Genomic DNA, 20144 nt, shown 5'->3' on the forward strand with positions numbered 1-20144 from the left:
AAACCTCCGGCAGAACCAGGCTTAGGGAGACAAAACACCAAGTGCATCATGGGAAGCCATCAGCAGCCCAGCCCAATTACAGCGTAACTAACAGAGGATTCAGGGTCACCTGATCCAATCCTTACTCTATGCTTTATCAAAAAGGAACGTTTTAAGAATAATCTTAAAGTAGAGTGGGTGTCTGTCTCCTGAACCCAAACTGAGAGCTGGTTCCACAGTGGAAGGGCCTGAAAGCTGAAGGTTCTGTGAAACATGATTCGTGCAAATTATACAAAAAAAAAAAAAAAAGAAAGAAAGAGAAGAAAATCTGTTCTAATCAGTGCTAATGAAAACATGCCCCTATTTTTTATACCACTCCATTCATCACTGCCATTCTGTTTTTATTCACTGGGCAAACAGTGAAGTGTTTTCCCCTTAATCAGCAAATGAATGGTGAGTAGTGCACTGCCATCAGCTTCGATTGACTTGAATTCTTCTACTGCTATTTGTCTTCTATCACAACTGACAATGATAATGACAATAGAACTGAGTAGCTCTACCCAAAAATAGCGTGCAACATTCATCAAAACACCAGAATGGAAAGATGCACATCTTGGAGAAGCTTTGCGGCACTTTCAAGTGGGGCTGTGTTTACATTTAAATGTGCTATTCGTGATGGCACTCATTTCTTGATGCATGCTCAATAAGCCAGTTGATCGTCAACTTTCTGGGATTGGCACTTGTTAATTTTCAGCTTATAGTCTCTTTTCTTTACACATTCCTAAAAGAGCTACTTTGGGCTGCTTCCTTATTCACGAGGGGTCGCCACAGTGGGTAGCGCTGCATGTTTGATTTGGCAGATTTTTCACGCCGGATGCTCTTCCTGATGCAACCCCGAAGGGATTTGTGTCTCCAGCCCTACCAAATTTCAAAATAATAATGATAAGAAGACATTCACTATTTTTTAAAAGTGGTCTATTTATGTTGAATATTGAATTTGAAGCATGCGTACTCAACTTCACAGCTTATATTTAACAGAATGGTGTTTCCTCTTCAAGGCAATCAAAGCCTGGTGGATTTCATGCCTTGCTCGGCCCATTCAAGCATCCAGCACTTCATTTGAATTACAGCGTGTGCGCCTCAAGAGCAGCATGACCTTGCTTAATTCAATATGAAGGGGGGGTTTTAAAAAAAACTCAGCCTAATTGAATATGAAACCACCTCTGCAGTAAAAAATAACGGCACCATTCAGCGTCACAAGATCCTATTGGTTAAGACAGGCTGAAAAGTACAGCTCATAGCTTGGAGTTCATTAAATCAGCATTATAACAAGGAGGATGACACTCCAAGATGGGAACTGAGAGTGGATGTACCAGAACACACATGCACGTGCGTGCACACACACACACACACACACACACACATATTTATATGATTGTGTGTGTGCAAAGATGGAAAGTGGGTGCAGTGGGTGAGTCAGCAGCACATGTTTAATGCTGAAACAAATTTAGATCTTTGCATCCACACAAACACGTACTAACCCATTCTCTCAGTTTGGTTACAACTCTGTCTTTACCCTGCACATCCACCCACCCACATACACACACGCATACACACACACACCCAGGAAAACTTTGCACCATTCAGACATCGACCATCTTGACCTCACCACGATGAATGGCTCTTATTCAATATGGAGAAAAAAAACACATTCTTCCTCCACCATACACACACACACACACACACACACACACACACACACACACGCACACACACACACACACACACACACACACACACACACACACGCACACCCTTGACTCAGTCATGAAGCACCAGCTGCACCCACCCCACCCTTACTCATGGGACAGTTGCCTTGGTAACGGCAACCATGCTGACATAATTTCAAAGCTGGGGGGGGGGGGGGGGTTGGGTCTGTGTTGTGTTGAGGGGTGTCTCTTGGACTCTACACCCCCCTACCACCCAGGTCTCTTATACACACACACACACACACACATAATAATAATCTGGTCCACACCTCTCATCAACACAGCGAAGTCTGGAATGATGGAGTGTTGTTCCAAGACATCAAGCCATTTAGGTAATGGGAGGGCAAATAAACACAGACAAGCTTTCATGCATACCACTGACCACATGCATTTACAGATATTTCACAATGCAGCAAGCATCATCTGTGACCCTGTCCGCCTGTTTGTCTGCCCCTGACAACATTCAGCAGGATGTTTACACACAGACACCCACCATCACCAGAATCTCTGGCCATTATCAGCAAAGCGCGGTGATGGAAAGTCAACCAATTTCACCTCACACCCCCATAAAGCTCCAGAATGGAGGTGTCTGAAAAGTCGCAGTCAGAGCGCAAGAGAAAGACCAAAGTTTTGTCCGTGGCAGTTTGTGAAGAGTTTATCGACCCAGATGCAATACGCTTTTCGAGACAGCGGTCTTTTCAGAAACTCGGAATTACAATTGATTTCTTTCTTCTTTTTATGTTGTTGTTGTTAAACGGATTCTCTGCTCCCTTCAAATCAAACTGAAAGCTGGAAAAACCATCTGATACCAAGATAGGGAGTTGTCATGTGGCACACAAAGACGAACAAGATGAGAAATACATCAGATGTGGATAGCAGGGCGTAAAGTGAAGGTAATTACTGTTTTCTCCCTCTCTTTAACCTTTCTTTGTAGTGACCTTTCATAATAAAAGACTTACTTACTCTTCGACCATGTTGTACTATTCTCACTAGTCTACCAAGCAAACCATTGATCACAGAAATCTGATGGATTGTAGTAGTTATGGCACTATAGAGGGAGAGACGTGCTAAAAACTGCATTACTTCCTCAACCCTGCATACACCTGTATAGTGTTATCAAAAGCTGTCCCACTGAAGTGACGTGAGTCTTAAAGAGACAAGACAAAGCGGAGATAATTAAAAGTGTAACTCTAATATATTAAAACGGAACCAACTACTTCTGATCCATCAAAGCACTACAATCTGCTCTTTTGCCACACACTCAAACACACACAAATGCACACTTGCCAGTGCAAGCTCTTGCAGAGTTCAACCACTCTTATCAGCATCAAACTGACAGGGAGGTCAATGAGGGTCGTGACCTCTGATCGGAGCCAATTGGCCTCTGACTCCTGTCACTTGGAATCAAAGACGGAAAAGGTTAAGATGTAAAAGAACAGACACGCTAAGAAATAAGCCTACAGGTCAGTCCAGACGCACATACACAGACACACACACAGATTTTGTCTCTGCATGAATGGTTCTTTTATATTAGTGCAACAATCTGCCTGTCCTTATTCGCCTTCGGTAAGTGTTATTATTTACATACTATTCATTTTGAGGGTCTGTGTGTGTGTTTCTATGTGTGAGTGGCTGGATATTTTTGTCCATGGTGAACATTAGATTAAAGGTTGCTGGTCATGGGAGCTCTGATGGACCTTGATATGATTAGTGCAAATGTGCGGCGTGTGATCCGGCTAAGAACATTCCTGCATTGCACATATCTGACTCGCATGCACGCGCACATGATATACACGCACAAAAGATTGCATATTATGATCAAACAAACATGATTTTTTTGCTGATCAAGCTGGTTTCAAATCCAATTTAGCTCGATAGTGTTTGTTTAAGACGTTTAAGGCAGAAAATGTTCAGTATGTTTGTCGTTCTCTCTGTTTTACAAGCCCTGACGCAGCAAACTATGCTAATCATAGGCTCTGTATGCATTATGTCATTTGCTACATAATTCACAGACGACATTCATATGACACTAAATAGAGACTTCGAAATGAGTTCTAATTTACTTTCTATAAATAACTCAGCTATAGATGTCAGGACTACACTATAGGGATTGATTCAGACACAGTGCAGTGACTGGTCTGCACTCTGCAGCAGAGGCAACCTGCTGTGTACGTGTGCAGCTTACAGCAAAGAATGAAAAATCACTGAAGAAACAGATAAGTGTAAAACTTAAGTTTTCATGACACCTCCTCTTACAGAGGATGGTTACTGGTACTAGTTAGGAGCTCTGTTTGGAGCTAATTTTCTTGTGCAGAGAGTATTTGTCTTGGCATCTGTCTTCTGGAAGTACCTTTCATAACAAATTTAGTAGATGGTCAGAAGCGCTGCTTGTTACATGAGAAGAAAAAAAGGCATAACTTCAAAACTGAACTGATAAGTGGCCCGTAGAGATTTCTGTGTGGGTTTATACATCCACTTTGGCGTTCCACCCCAACAGTCACATCAGGAGCAGGAGGAAGAACAGAAGTGAAACATGGATAAAAAAGAAAATGCAGTTCCTCAAATGGTCACTTAAGGCTGGCTCCAAAAGGAAGTCATTTGTATGCCAGGGAATACAAAAGACATTTGTATTCTACAGTATGAGAGTTATTTGGTACTAATATTATAAGTTATAAGTTATTTGGTACTAATTATTTTGTACTTCTGTACAGCACTTTGGTCAGTGTTGCTGTTGTAATTAAATGTGCTATATAAATAAAACAAACTTGAACTAATTCCCCATATGCCCACACACTGTAATGCCAATCTTCAGAACTGAAATAAATTGCTGGAATTTACAGCCTGGTACAGAAAAACAACAACAATATCTATACTCTATACTATAGACAATATTTCAATTCATGACGACTTTAAGAGCTCATTTTGAATCCAGGTGGAAGCCAGCACAGGTGGCTGTTTGATTTCCTGTCTGCTAGGCCTCACCTCCACTAATGTGAGTCAGTGAAGTGCACCTCTGAACTATTTTATGGCGTCTTCTGAAGTTTGGTGGTTTGATCCTTGGATGCTTCAGTCTCCATGCCAAATAACCTTGGGCAAGTTATTGAACCCTGAGTTGCTCCTAATTCATTCATCGGAGTGTGAGTGTTAGAAAGTACAAAAGTCTCTTAACACTAATTACCGCTTATGTGTGTAACACTCCTACTATTTATGGATGCAGCTTGCTAACCAAATTTGCTGGTGCCAGATGATAACTTAGCTCTCTGATCTAAATATGGGTCACTGCTGCCTCCAAAGAGACTAAGATGCAGTGCTAAAACCAAGTCTTCAGAAGGGCCTGGCCCACAAACCGATGGGTGACATCATGTTTTGTACTTACATTTCTTTCTTTCTTTCTTTTTTTAACATATTCTCTGCAGTTCTAACTTTATGACTTATTTTGTTTGATGTTTGAGATTTCCTCTTATGGACGTGACTCTGTGCTCTGAGCTCAGGTGGACTGTCAAGGTGAGGCTGGCAGCCAAGGTGCAGGGATGACACTGAGAAGCATCAATTTGACACACAGTACAGCGAATGCCAGCACAGCTTTTCCATGCCAGCATCAGAGGAACACATCATGAGTACGTGACTATGCGCACCGCTGGACAGGTGAGCTGATTTCATTAGCGAGCAGGAGGTTTCAAGAACGGAAACTTTCCCTGCTGAGGGAGGAACTTGCAAGCTATTTCAAGAAGAACAGAAGAGGTCTGCAACTCTTTCAAAAGTTGGTACTGACACGTTTGAAAAGTGAGTGGCATACAAGAGAAAATTGAAAGAAAAAGATGATGAAAGAATCAAGTTGCTATTTCAATCGTTATCTCACTCCCGGGAGTCCAGCTTTGTTATTTTCCTGGTGTCTTATTGCAATCTCTTCCACATCCAGACACTCCACTTATAGCTGCGTGCACACACAAGCGACACTTATCATTAATCTATCCAATTATTAGCTCATGGCCTAAACCATTGTCCATTTATAAGCTGCATACAGTGTGTGTGTGTGTAGTTTTGTGCGACTGCTTTTGTCTGTCTGTTCGTCTACCCGCTGAGCCCTGGGGAACTTTAGCTGTCTGGTGCGGCGTTCCCAGGGGGAGGACTTTGTTAGCTGCGCCATCGGGGAGGGGGTAGTCTTGGTAGGGGCGAGGAAACCGGGGCACATTTCCTGTGGAAATGGGGTTATCACTTCACCAATTACTGGTGCAATTACAGTGGGAGGCCTGCAGAAGCCTGGGAACAAAGCCCATAGGCACACAGATGGGCACTCGATGTGGGGACATGCACGAGCAGTATGTGCGCACACAAAATCTTTTCTAGCTCGCAATAAAATCTAATTGTCTCCTTGTTTTTTCTCCCTTTCATGCCAAGTTCTTGCTACTTTGCATCTCTCACAAAGCCCGACTGTGTTACAGAGGGTGATCGCGCCGCCTTAAGCTCCCGCTGAGTGTCAGAATCCACAATGAGCAATAATGATGAATGAAACTCTGATGTCCGACGTGAGGCGTCCCAGATGCCGAATTAATCATCTGCAAAATAACACGCAGTACACAACATGAATCTGGAATGCCGAGCACTGTTCAACCAGACTGCACATAGACTCGGCTGACATTCAGTAATCATACCTTTGTCTTTTTTGAAATACTCCATTTTTAATTTACACAGGCTCGACTCTTCTATCACATCGAAAACATATGCGCCCACACACATACACGCATACATACCAGAGCGGAATTATAGCCAAACACACAGACACGCACTATATCTGGACTGTGTCACCAAGAGACCAGACCCACGTGGATAGCTTGACCTTTGACCCTAGAGGGAACGATTATTCATCATCATCATCACTAGACTGTTCGTTTAGGTCGCTGTGCCGCTACACGCACACACTGGAGTCCATCCGCTGTTTACTTTTACTCTAATTTTTTTTTTTTTAATTCTAATTAATGTAAATGAAGGATCACTGAGAACTCATTGTTTTCGTCTTTCGCTTCATATTCTCACAGTTATACGCAGCCTAGTGTGGGGACCTCAGTGCAGACCAATGTTCTGGGTTAACTCATTTGCTAATGGCAACAAAAACAAATGTTTTGCATTGGACAGCTGAAGTTTGTCTATTTTCCCACCCTGAGCTTCACAATCTGAAACACAAAAGACATTTAGGACTGCTGAAGTTAGTGCTTAGCTCCTGTTTCTCAAAAAAGAACAGTTTTGTAATCCATTAATAGTGAAAACGTATAGATTATAAGCTATTTGGAGCAAATGGACAAAAATCCAAAAGGCATGTGATAATTTTTTTTCCTCCTTCAGATTCAGTTGAGTCAGTGTGACATCTGTCTGTGATTCTGCTGACTCTGAGTCTTCAAGTTCATGACTCTGCAGTGGGCTCATCCAAAGAGGAAACAATTGCCCTTAGTGGCCTGGACTGGTGACAGAGTCTTAAATAAAATCACCACTGTGTTGTTTCATAGACTGTGAGGCAACACATCACTGCTGATGAGCTTGCTCTGCAGCACAATCGTCATCCACACTGACCTGTTAATGTGAAAAATGGCTACTAGATGCGTAGCGTGCTTCATGGATATTTTTTTATATGGGCAGCCATGAAGACAAGTAGCTGTCCCCTGACGGTTGTGGACAGCCGTGATGTCTACAGCGATTTACAGGCAACTTTGAGGGTCAAACTTGTGAAGACTCTCTACTCTAAAGCCAGCCCAGATGATCAAACGCATTATCTGTTACTCTGCATCCTCTTGCTTCTTAACAGGAAAAGGAAGTCTGACTTCCAACCTTTTGTGGCACATGTCTGATCTTTCCACTGCTGCTAAAACAGAGAGAATCTTATTCTTGTGGTTTCTGCTTCTTTTGCAGAGACATGGGAACGTCAGATCGGTAACATGAGAGGTTAAAGATCGGCTGTAGTCACAAACATTTTTAAAATACTCTCAGTGAGCCTCGACCTTAGAAGTCCTTCACAGTCAGTCTAAGAACAACTGACTGAGGAAGCGTGGTCGACTGATTCTAGATGTCCTATGCTTTCGTTCAAAAGGTGAAAAATAATTTAAAATGACTGTTCATGAAAATGGGCATAGAACAGAAAGTAAAATCCTGACATAATCATAGACTATAGTCTCGATTACAGATGGATTTTAAGAGAGAAAACTTTAGTTTAAACACAAATATACATTTCCAGCCAATTCCTGTTAATATACCTCTGTATCCTCTACATTTACACTCACATCCTCCATCTCCAGCTTGGCCTAAACTACACCTAATGAGGTAAACTAACGGTCAGAGTAGATCTTAGCACTATTGATCCCATCTGTTTCTGGCTTGCAGCTGATGAAGACCTCAAGTGTGTTTTGTGGATTAAAATCCCACAATACCACAGAAATACTGCTAACGTGAAGGAAAGCTGTGAGAAATATACATCTGGACAAAGATGAAGACCAAAATCACAGAAAACAGCCCAATAAAACTTTTCCCCCTCCATTCATGACTCTGAAGCGTCAGCTCATTAAAAAATATTGAGCTTCTTTTGTTGTTTGCGTCTTTACTGAGTTTCCCCCTGTCTGGCTTTCAGTACACAGTAGAACAAAGTTAAACTCCCTAAACAACACCTGAATAATGGGAGTAAAATTTCAGTCTCACACTGCTTGAAAAGACTTGCTGACACACAGAAAGAACCACAGAGGAATGGTTGGAAACTCAGCTCTAGCTTATTGACAGCAGGTCAGATTGGAGCAAATTAATACTTGAGGGAAATTGAAGAAATATGAAGCTTGTGGATTTTTATTTAATGACTGGCTAAAGATAGCGCTCACATATTAACACCAGAAACCTCCGGAGGGTAAATTTACAGCATGTCCACTGTTGTCATGGGTTGCTGTTGCCAAAGCAAGGGTGTAATTAGACTCTATTCACCGTCTCTGTCCAGAAACAGGAGAAACCCCTCCACCTCAGAGTCCCTTAATCGGGGTTTTTTTTAAGTCTTAGCAAGTACTTAAAGTTTAGTGTAGGTCTTCCAAATATTCTGGAGGAATCATTTTAAACAGCAGAGGAGGGTGAAGTCTTTTCAAAAGCCTCGGTAGCAGCTATACTTTTCAAATTAGTCTGCAAGCAGCTAGTAAATTAAGGTCTTCTTCCAGAGAAAAGGCAGTCTTAGTTGAGTCTTTTATGAAGCGTGGGATGAGCAAACAGCTGCCGTTTGACTTCAGCAGTGACAGGCAACAACTGCGCCACCATTGGGGCCTGGTACCATTAAAATTAATAACAGAGACTATCCGGATTCTGTGCCAGATACCCATCCCAGTGAAATCCAAGTCTCAGCAACATCCTCAGCCCAGAGCCTGGAAAGCACTGGCCTAGATAGAAACAGATCTGAAAGAATAAATGAATAATGAAATATTTCTTGATTTTAATATCCCTCTGAAGGCTTTTGTGCTTTATTGGGACACGCGGAAAAGAGAAAGGTGAGGCTGGAGAGAGGAGATGAACTTTTGCACGCCAGTCAAGCGAACAAGGAACAAAACAGATTACTGTTCCTAACCTGGAATCTCAACACAGCAGTGAAATAAAAGTAAGCCGAGGTCGAGTGCTAACTGTTTATCTGCTTCTCTCGGCTGGAAAACACGCTAAGATATATTTATACTTAATGGTAATCCATTAAGCTACAGATTAAGCTAATGAGCCTGAATAGCACTAAAATCTGGGATTCCAAATATCTGTGATCTGTGAGGTGAGAACATCAAGTTTAAAACCAATAAACCGTCCTATCTTTTTGGAACAGCCTGCATTTTCTTTCTACAATCTCTCTCTACTCATTTAAGGCAAACAGTGGCCACATATGCTGACAGCTGCTGGTTTGTGTGTCTCACAGACAACACAGCTGCATAATAAATGTCCTTCTGCGTTATCAAAACCAGTCAGCTCGTGGATGGGCAATGCCAGGGCTTTAACCATCCTTAAATATCACAGAGATAAAAATGAAACTATTTAAGGATTTATCTTAACTATAGCTTTTTCTGTAGCAACATTTTCTCTTTTAGAAAACCCAGATTGAGTCCCGCGGACAAGCGCATGAGCAAACATGCATCTGGACGTTGATGAACGAATCTACTGTGTATAATAACCACGCAATTTGCATTTTAATAGCATGCAATTTAAAACGACTCATTACGTTCACATTACAATGTGGGCATTTGTCCAGAGAGAAACTGCAGGATGAGTAAAATGCCCGGATTACGCCCCATCACAAGGAATCAGCAGTTTAAAGGTGAGCCATCAAAGCCAGTGTCTCCATTCACGCCAAGCAAACTCTGACTTCATTCCAATTCACTACAGAGACTGACTGCTATTAAATGTCTATGGCAAACCAATTGATGAAGTGAATGCCACATGAATAAAACATGACTCAGCCTCTGTGTGAGTTAATAGGTTCGAATTCACTTAGATAAGCCAGCCGCAGCTCCTCTGAGGCTTTTATGAAGTTTTGCTGTGGTAATGTGGTGAGGATGATATTCTCATCCTCGCCACATCATCGTGATGCTTCCTTTAGTTTCAGAGTTGGAAGGGTGGTTGGTGCTGATGCAGCTGTAAGGGACTGCATTCTTCTTTAGGAACTTGTAATGATTGTGTTTTTGTACACATACACATTTGTGTAGCTACGTTCGGGTATACAGCGTTACTGTGTGCGTGAAGTCTCACATGCTGCATCCAGAGTAATTATTTTATAGGGTCTTCATGCAGCAATCCACCAAACAGGTTTCACATAACACATTCCCAAGCAAATGTGTACGTCTGCATGTGTGCGGGGGACACAGATCGTATCTATAACTGCCATTTTCCCTCAAGAAATGCGTACTATCACTGACTGAATGGCCGGGATAATGGACTCATTATACATAAGTGTGTCTGTGTGTGTATTGGCGAGTGAATAACTGGGATCATTTAGCCATTAAGAGATAGGTGGGGGTTAGGAGGTAATCAAGCGTGTATTTAAGTATTTAAAGCTGTTTTGTTTGTTTTTTTAATTCTGAGACACACACAAAGCTGTTTGGTCAGTTATATTTCTCAGTAAAAGGTAAAAGGACCTTTGTCATATATATATATATATATATATATATATATATATATATATATATATATCACTGCAGTTTTCAGAGATACTGCAGGATACTACATGCCTCCAAACCCAGTGACTGAGAATTCAAGTCACATCTGTTGTGGTTCATAGCAAAGTTGATAACACAAACTGTCTCCACATATATACCCAGCCAGAGCCCCAGTGGCCTAACGGATAAGGCACTGGCCTCCTAAGCCAGGGATTGTGGGTTCGAGTCCCATCTGGGGTGAACGTGGTGTTTTTTAAAGTAGCTCAGACAAGGCTTGTGGTTGTAGTTAAAAGAACAAAGTAACATTCGCTGTCAGTTGGAAATAATTATCTCACATGCTCTATCCACCACAATCTCCTCCTACACTGCCTTGGCCAACTTTATAATAACTAACATCTTTTCTTGCTGCTGTAAAATTATTACAGTGACTTTTTGGGGCATTTGCTGAATGAACCAACACAGCTTTTTCTTGAAATCTAAGAAAACACCCATCAACTTATCCAGTCATTATTCTAGACACAGACTCGGGATTGTGAACAGCAGGCATGACTGACAGCAGAGCAAGCATGCTAGTTCAATGATCCAGGGGTCAATAAGGCTAGTGAGCGTTAGCATTGTTGTTTCATTACATCACTGCTTTTGCCCATGGTCCCAATGTTGTACGCCCTTTCACATTCTGAACTGTCTCATCAGCAGTGCTGCTACTGAGGCACCAACTCAGTGGATACAATTTTTTTGTTTTTGTTTTTTTTTTGTCTCCTGTACCTTTTCCCTCAGTTGTCTATTTTCCTTCTATTACTTCATCATCAATTTACTGCTGCTGTACCACTCACTTGAGTCTGAGGGATGCTTTTGGTTTCTGCTTCAAAGCTCTTTGTAGTAGCCAATTTTCTCCAGTGATAGGGTGAAATACTTCACTTAAATGTCAGCCTGTACTGTTTTTTCTCTTTTAGTTAATCATCTGCTGTGCATACCAAAGGAAAAGGAAAAGCTAAATGTACAGTGTCTCTAAGCGGCCAAAAAATATTTCGAGTAATTACAGCAATTCCATGAAAAAAAAAAAAATCTCCTCCTTGTGTCTGAGGAAAACCTCTGTGGTGATGAGAAGGGAAATGACCACAGTATAGAGCTCCCACAGAGAGGCAGGAAGAGCGTGCACGCGCACACACAAACAAAAACAAATGTGTACAACAGCATGATGGCGGGCACCACAGTAAACACATCATACTTTTCTTTTTGTTCTCTTTCCAGAGACGAGCATATTGACCGCTGTAGATAGGAAACACACATACAGACACATATATACATACGCACACGCACACCTACACCGCTGCTGTTCAAGGATGCGAGGATTCGTCTCAACATAATACACAACAAAAAGTAAAATGGGCAGAGATCCTGGAAATGAAGCTGCTCTATTTAGGTACATATGCAGAAGCCTTTAAACACATGCACCAACACGCCAACACTCACACACTCCATATTCCTGTCCAAGAATATGCAGCCATATATATTCAAGGACATGCAGGCACCTATTGTATCACAATCACTCAATCAAAGCTACTCCAGATTCCATTAGAGCCAAACTCCCCCCTGGGAGAATCCAAAAGGATTCCCCTTCTCCCTCTCTCTTTACTTTCTAGGTCACAATTGGTCGACTCCAGATTTAAAGTACGGATTCTACAGCATCTTTCGGCTTATGCAAGGATGTGTAATCAGCTGGTGTCGTAATCAACGGTGGCTCCGGTAAACATGATTAAAGGGAGTTGAGTTTACCTCGCTGTAACTAAAGGCCTCAAAAATCCTTTTCATTTGAAAGGGATTCGCCAGAGCCGCGAGGGCAAACGCTGAAATCCAAATCCTGTTTTAATTACAGGATTTTGCTTTCACAAAACTTTTGACCGTCACGTTTGTTATCCTCAAACAGCAAAACCCCAAAACGGGTCAAAGCATTTAGTCCTGCCCTATTCAGTGGTGACAAGAGCATCTATAGCTACAGTGTTTGTTACGCACACATCATCCTAGAGTCCCCTTGTTTCTTCAGCGAGGCAGACCCCACCCAACTGCTGCATCCACGAGGGTAAAGTAAACAGTAAAACTGGAGCAGCTGATGCAGAACAGCACCACCTTGTAGTAGTCAAAATCAACTCCGGTTCACCAACGCATCAGCCTGTAACAGCATAGTTCATGCGACATGCTGCACAGTGATACAAGTGCATGGAGAAAGAGGAAAAAATGTGTAACGCACACAGAAGCACAATGCAGTTCTCCACCGACAAACAGCTGAAACTTCAAGTGGCTACAGCTGTCCTTTCCCTTTTTTTAAAAGGAGGTTCTGTTATGTGTGTCCTTCCACCACTGCGTGGACCTCACTACAGCGGACAGATCGGCCCGGGGCCAAGAAATAATTAATTCACTGATGATCTGAATCTGGGATTTCTGCCATGAGATAATTATTTCTTTGTTAGCCATAACTGAAACTAACAGACAAGGACACATTTCCAAATCCTGGAAGAGGGGGCGAGGTGGGGTGACGGGAGGTTTGAGGTGCTGTCATGGAGAAGGTCTTTCGAGTTTGAAACTTCATTAACGAAGTGCTTCAAAGGCGCTGGCAAAAGATTTGAGCTTGACAGGAAATTAATCTCGAGTCGATAAAGTAGGCTTTGCACATGAATTCTCCATGCTTTCGTTATGCTTTAGAAAAACTTCTCGATTGATAAGGATAACACTGTAATTGGGTATTTTTGCCAAAGAAGCAGCATGTACAGGTTTTCTCATAATGCTGTTCAAGCTGTTCAAACCAAAATACAACGGGAAGAAGAAGCAGCATGACTTTTTGTCTGGCAAAGTCCCAGTTTAGCCAAGAGAAATCAGAGACAAACACTAAAATAATTACCCAAACTGCCAGCAGCAAGCATCCTCCACACTATCCCACTTGATTGGCTGGTTCATCTTTACCTGCCGTGCCTTCTACAGTTACACTTGCACTCTATTTTCTTGTGCAATAAGAGCTTATCTGAAATACTCTTATGAGTGCTGCATTTAAATCGGTTCTTTCGTTTCTTCTTTTCTTTCCCGGACTTTTTTTTTTATGTCATTTGCCACGTCTGACATGTGGTTTTACAAAGACTCTTAACTTTCAAGAATATGCTGTTATTATTCAAAAGTGACAAAAGGACAAAAGCGCTACTTTTCACTTAAAGTGTCAGACCTCACAGTGAAAGGAGGAAGCAAGGTGGGGCTAAAGATACGGCTGTCACACTCTGAACCTGACTACTGGAGGATGATTGATTAAATACAGGTGGTTAGAGAGTTGGAGGACAATATAGGAAAGAAAAGGGCTGATGGAGACAGGTACATGAACAGAAAGGCTTTGTATAATTTATACATGAATTGCATAACAGTGTGTGGGCATTAATAGAAGGACAAAGAAAGAAAAGTGGGGAAAAATGTGAAGCGGTACATGATTCCAGCCACCTGCATGTACGTGTGGGGAACCAAGACTTGAAACACTAAAGGAAACATAAAGAGAAATGCTCAGAAATGGACGTGCTGCTTCTTACCAGGGTGTGTGAACTGCAGTCTGGGTTGAGATGCTCTCCACGCTCCTGTCAAGGTGGCACCGAGGTGGGCTAGCAGGACCACCACCAGCAATTGCATCCTTCTCCTCATCGCACACGGGGAGTCCAAGTCCAGCTTCAAATGTACTGAATTCTGGCAACAGACACACTAACTCAGTGTAGAACTCAGAGAAAGGGCTAACCTGCCTGCCAAAGTAAACTGTGAAGTCCCAGTCACAGTGTGTCAGGCTTAAGTCCAGATCCTTAAAATGATTCACAGTTTTTCACAGGAAGGTAAGAAGTAGCACTCACACTCAAACTTTACCATCTTTGTGTCCGCGATGCTATCTGTGCACGCACGCGTCAGAGATGGAGGCAAAACGTACTCCAAGAAAATGAGTGAGTCGTCTCTCTGCTGCCTCCTCGCAGCCTGACAGCTCTCTACTGTTCTGTCTCTCGTCCCAGCTCCTCTCTACATGTGCTCGCTGTCTCCCTCCCTCCCCCTCTCTCTCTCTCTCTCTCTCTCAGGAAGGAGAAGAAAAATCCGAGATCTTTGTGGCCACACATATGCAGACGTGCTCGCCTATTCACTCCGCTCCAGGAAAACCTTGTTAAAGTGGAACTGAGACGGAGGAAATCAGCTTTCATCTTTATGCACCATTCTCTTAGTCTCTCTCCCGACCTCTCCTTATTGCGCTTACTCTCTCGCTCACTCTTTTTCTTTTCTTCTGATGGCTTTATACTTATCAAAAAATAAATAGAATAAGAAAAAGTGGCTGATAAAAGATTATGGAAACTTTTTTTTAAAGCAACAGGTATAGACACATGTTTATTGTGTTAACCACTCAATGAAAATAGGTTTTGAGAATCGATTAAGAATAAATCGACTTTTTATGAGAGGCGAAAAAGGGTTTTAGCGTTTCTATGAACCGCAGGTTCCAGCCTCAGGACTGCGTTCAGGTGAGACCAACTCATGAAACACAATCAGGGACCGAGCCAAGAGGTGCACTAAAAGTAAATGAGTGAGATCTTACAATCAGTTCCAAAACAACCCACGCAAAACACCAAACTCTACCCCTCAGTCTCTTTCCTTATCCTCATTATTTTCTCTTTTTCCACTCCTAACCCAAATGCAATCATTACCGAGCCCGTGCCTTCTCTCCTGCTCTGTTATTTTCATTAGATACCGACTCACTGGAGTACAGCTGCGCCGGGCTGAATTTTTCACCAGCTCAAGTTCAATCACAGGCTAGCGGGGACGATTTATTCATTCTCCTGGATAAATAATGAATTTAGGTTACGTGCAAATGAACAAGTATATGCTCCCTCTGAGGATTTCTGCTTTGTAAATGATTTATTCTCCGAGCTTGTTTGTTATTGCATAATTAGTGCAGGTTTTTCTTTAAATATGACCCAGCGGTTTAATTATGTGATTAGATGTCCTCTGTCTTGGTGTTTACACAACCTCATAAAGCTTACAGTTCGTGGAGGTCAAATCTGGTCAAACCCGGTCATTAATTAAGTTATTCAATTAGTGAAGGAGAAAAACTCTCTCTATCCATAGAGACTCCCATTGTGATGACACTATGCACTACTAAAGTGACCTTGGGCAAGACGTCACTGCAAATGCATCTCTTGGTAATTAAGTGATTCTTTCGGGGTGTGGCCAAGGAAAATAAGCATAACTGAACCTCAGATATATTCATGTGCTGTTTTGTATCACTTAGAAACAATGCATGATTATTTCTGCAGTTACAGTACAGCCAGCAGTACTACTGCTTACCTCTCATTATAGCAGTGCCAGTCCTTTTTTCACCCATGCTGAGATCACCTGCAAGTAAAACAGTGCATATAGTAGTGTTGCTTTTACACAGTCATCATGTCCCACACTAACCGCCCGGGCTAGTTTTGTGTTTTAGACAAACAGGTAACGCAGGACAGAGAGATCCTATGCAATAGATATGCAGATGTTTTATGTTTGGATGTGTTGTATCACTTGTGTTTTGGTGTTTTGATAGTTAAAAAAAATTGCATAGCACTTTATAATATTGCCCTCCAGATTTAGCATTAAATTACAAGGTCTTTTATTTTAATTTAGGTTATAATCATACCTTTAAAAAAACTTAGCAGATAGTACAATTTTTTAGAAAGGATTCAAAAAACCTTTATTTACTCTATGCACCTTTGGTAAGTGAGTAACTAACACTCTTTCAATACTACAAGTGTTGCTATAGCCTTATCCTCAAAAGGCAAGGTTAAGTGTTATAAGTGACCCTAAAAGTAATGTAAGCATACAATATACGATGGGGAGGTTAAAACCACTCCATACTTCGGCCCACGTGACTAAAAAAGTCAGTTGTGCATACAATGTAAAATGGGGAGGTTAAGCTTCTCCATTATGTCATCTGTACCCCTAAAATGTAGATGTACACCTGATGTAAGAAGGGAAGTATAAGCTATTCCATAATATGGCCATACCCCTAAAAATAAAGCATATTTACAGGTTAAAAAGGGAAATAGAGTTCCTTTGAAATACATGGAAATTACTCACTACTTAAAATCACTTCATGTTTCTTCTTTCTGGTAAAAAACAGAATTGTTTCCCTCTTTCACTTTCACTGTACACTGTAGGTAAATAAAAATACAGCCCAATTTTTGGGGAAAATCCCACAGATATTATGTGTTTTTACTGTGGATTACTTTGATTAAGTGTTGGGGAAATGGAATTTCATGCTACAACTTTTAATATTTCCTGTCCTATTGCACCTTGAAGCTGTTTCTACGGCTTCTGTTGGTAAAGTGTTAAACGTCAAGTCAGACGTGACATTTTAGAATAACGCTACTGCGACTGAAAATGAGGAAAAATGGGATGCTGGAGTAATCATTTACACATATAAGTCTCTACTGAGTCAGCATTTGCTGTCTTTCGATGTGCATTTTGTAAACAGCTGGTTGAAATTGCGCAAGAATCTGGTAAAGCTACAGTTTCACCTGTCAGTAATGGGCCAAACAGAAATCCTCACCAGGAACTTAGCATGCTACTGATGATGCAGGTTCTTCTCCTGGTTCTGATGTTCACATTTCTAATACCTAAAGAGAAAATGTGTAAAATGACAAGCTTAAAAATATTAATGTTGCATCCATCTCTTACCGGAACCTTTTAAACCCTCAGGTCATTAAGGCAGGATAATTAGAAGCTCGTTGCTGATCCTGCCAGAGTCAGTCTGCTTGTTAATTGCAACTAATGACCTGACAGTCAGCCTGAACAAAAAGCCTCCGATTTGTCTTTGACACGTTACGTCATTTGTCAATTAGCATGCAAACTCTGGCTGCTAAGACCAATTGTTAGTGGTCTTGGATCCCACCGCAGCTATTCTCTGCAAACCAGGCACACACAGACACGTCCATTGACTCATGCACATTCCCCGTGTTTCGTGAAGTGAGTGAGAATGCAGCAGTTAATGAGCAGCTCATTGTCGTCGTTTTCTTCTGTTTGGCTTATGGACCCCTATAAGGCAGACATAACATGAACCCTGATGACCAGTAATTGTTAATGACAGTAATGGTTCACAAACCAGTGTAAGTGATGTAAAAACAAAACGAGCATCAGCTTCATTTAAGTGGCCTTTTGATGCAAATAATCACAGACTGAGAATCAACACCAGAGCTCTGAAAGGTCAAACGTTACAAACTGTAGCCATGTTTATTTACTACACTATGGGATATAATGGGGCTGGGAGTAATTAGAGTCATAAAGTCATAATTAGCTTGAACCATTATTTCAAGCTAGGTCACTTCAAATTTTATATTACTGTTTGCTTAATTATTACTTTCAATGACAGCAGTGTTTATTTAACTCCTTTATATACAGGTTATGTGCCATATTTGTCCTATAAGAAAAGATTTAGCATGCTCGTGTGACTTTCATATTTCAATCGAAACTATAAACATCTGGAAAGAAAGAAAAGTTGGCCATAATTTAGTCAGGGTGCTAAAGTGTAACCTTGTCTGTGCCACCTATTCAGTACGGTGGTTATAGTGCACTTACATCAGAGGGGTAGGACTATGCTGCCACCTTACGTTTCTTCTTACTGTTTACCTGAATGTGATCTCGTAATCCCGCGAGACTCTGGACTAACCGTAATCTCTGGCGTTTCACCAGAACACCGAGCGACACAGTTGTAATGACGCCTTTGTACCGCTAGAGGTCAGTCTGACATTGTGTGGCCTGAACTGTTACAGCGAATATGTAAGAATATGATAATAGTCATCTCAGAGTGGAGTAAACTTACCTTGTGTTATGTTTTTAATATACTATTCAGATGTTAGAATAAAACATAGAACGGGTACATAGCTAAAAGTAATTACTGTGGTTGTATCCTCATGAATGGTTCAACTTTCATTTACGACTGCCGTTATTTGGTTTTTGGCTATTTTAAATTGGGCTAAATATATTTTTAAATTAGCCAGTTTTAAAATAGCCATATTTTTAAATTTTTAATCCCACGGTGAGGTCGGGAAAGAAATTCTTTAGCAGATGATATGGAGTATATGGCAGGGTGGAGAGTGTTTTGGAGGGAGTGGACTTGACCGTTCTCGTCCTCCGCGCTCACATCATGATGTGTTGGAACCTTTTGTGCGGGGGCGCGGCTGTCGTGAGCGCGCTTTGTTGGGGGATGAGCGGCAGCTGTTAGTGAATTAAAAGTAGATCCAAAACATTAGCATTTTTAAGAAGTAACAGCTAAGACACCCAACTGGCAGCTTTATTCTTCTTCTGTTTTTTAACTGTGTCGTGAATCGTAATTCTTGTTCTACCGGAGAAACAGACACTCACTGGTGACAGGACACCCAGCGGTTAAAAATAAAACTTTTGGAAACAAGAAGAATAGGTGGGTGTATCGATGAGTCACAATCACGGGGAAATCCTTGTCATACCCTCCGTCCAAAGTCATAACAAAAACTACACACCAGTCTCTCTCTCTCCCACACACACACACACACACACAGGACCGAGCAGCCAGTCCCACCAGTCCAAAGCCACTACCGAAGATCGTCTAATTGAAAGATGACTATCGGGAAAATATAAGGGTGTGACAGGCAAATCTGGGCAGCAGCTGCCGCATGGATGGCTCTGCTAATTAAGAATAAGGAAATAGGTATTGTTACGACACAACTCCGAGTCTCGTCATTTTATGATTCACTGCAGGCTTGTTTGGATGATGTATGTGAAACCACTCAGTCAGTTTCAGCCAGTATTGGTTTTTAGAAAACCTCGTTACCTCAACACTGTTCATGAATGCTGATTAATGGGAAAATGTTCTTTTAAGAATGAAGTTGTTTTAAACAGAGATGTTTCCAGAGGTGGGCATGGGTGGCAGCAGCCCCCTTAAAGATTTTGTATATAACCACAACCCTAGCCACGCAAATATTTTACATTGTTATTACATAGTCAACACCATTTATTTAAAACCTTTAATTATTCTATGGATAAAAGTCAAATCTATTATGATAAAGATAAAGCTTCCTGGCATCATATAATTACTTAAAACTAGCTCACATCACAGTAATAAGTTTAATAAACAAAATAGTAGCTAATTCTAATAATGAATCTGCAAATTATAATCTAGTAATATGATCTAATGCATGTGATTAGAGAGGGCCACTCGACACTGGCAAATTATAAGGGCAAATAT

At 41.4% G+C, this 20144-nt stretch overlaps 1 protein-coding gene and 1 non-coding gene across 4 annotated transcripts in view; one reads left to right on the forward strand and one right to left on the reverse strand.

Moving 5' to 3' along the window:
• sema3h (sema domain, immunoglobulin domain (Ig), short basic domain, secreted, (semaphorin) 3H) overlaps positions 1 to 14886 on the reverse strand; it is a 53653-nt gene extending 38767 nt beyond the window's left edge. For 2 of the 3 annotated variants that reach the window (XM_085259539.1, XM_085259537.1), the window contains exon 1: positions 14455 to 14878. In XM_085259539.1, coding sequence (XP_085115665.1) covers positions 14455 to 14563 — 109 coding nt within the window. In that variant the 5' untranslated portion in view covers positions 14564 to 14878. Of the gene's footprint in view, positions 1 to 14454 lie in introns of all 3 variants that reach the window. The other variant, XM_085259538.1, reaches the window with a different exon arrangement.
• Positions 11059 to 11131, forward strand: trnar-ccu (transfer RNA arginine (anticodon CCU)). Its single transcript has one exon. It is a non-coding gene; the product is annotated as a tRNA-Arg (tRNA).
• Positions 14887 to 20144: the final 5258 nt, after the last annotated feature.

This window comes from Mchenga conophoros, linkage group LG20 (assembly GCF_057382185.1).
Source record: "Mchenga conophoros isolate Kocher_MC1m ecotype Shallow Benthic linkage group LG20, M_conophoros_male_GT1.1, whole genome shotgun sequence".
Classification (NCBI taxonomy): domain Eukaryota; kingdom Metazoa; phylum Chordata; class Actinopteri; order Cichliformes; family Cichlidae; genus Mchenga; species Mchenga conophoros.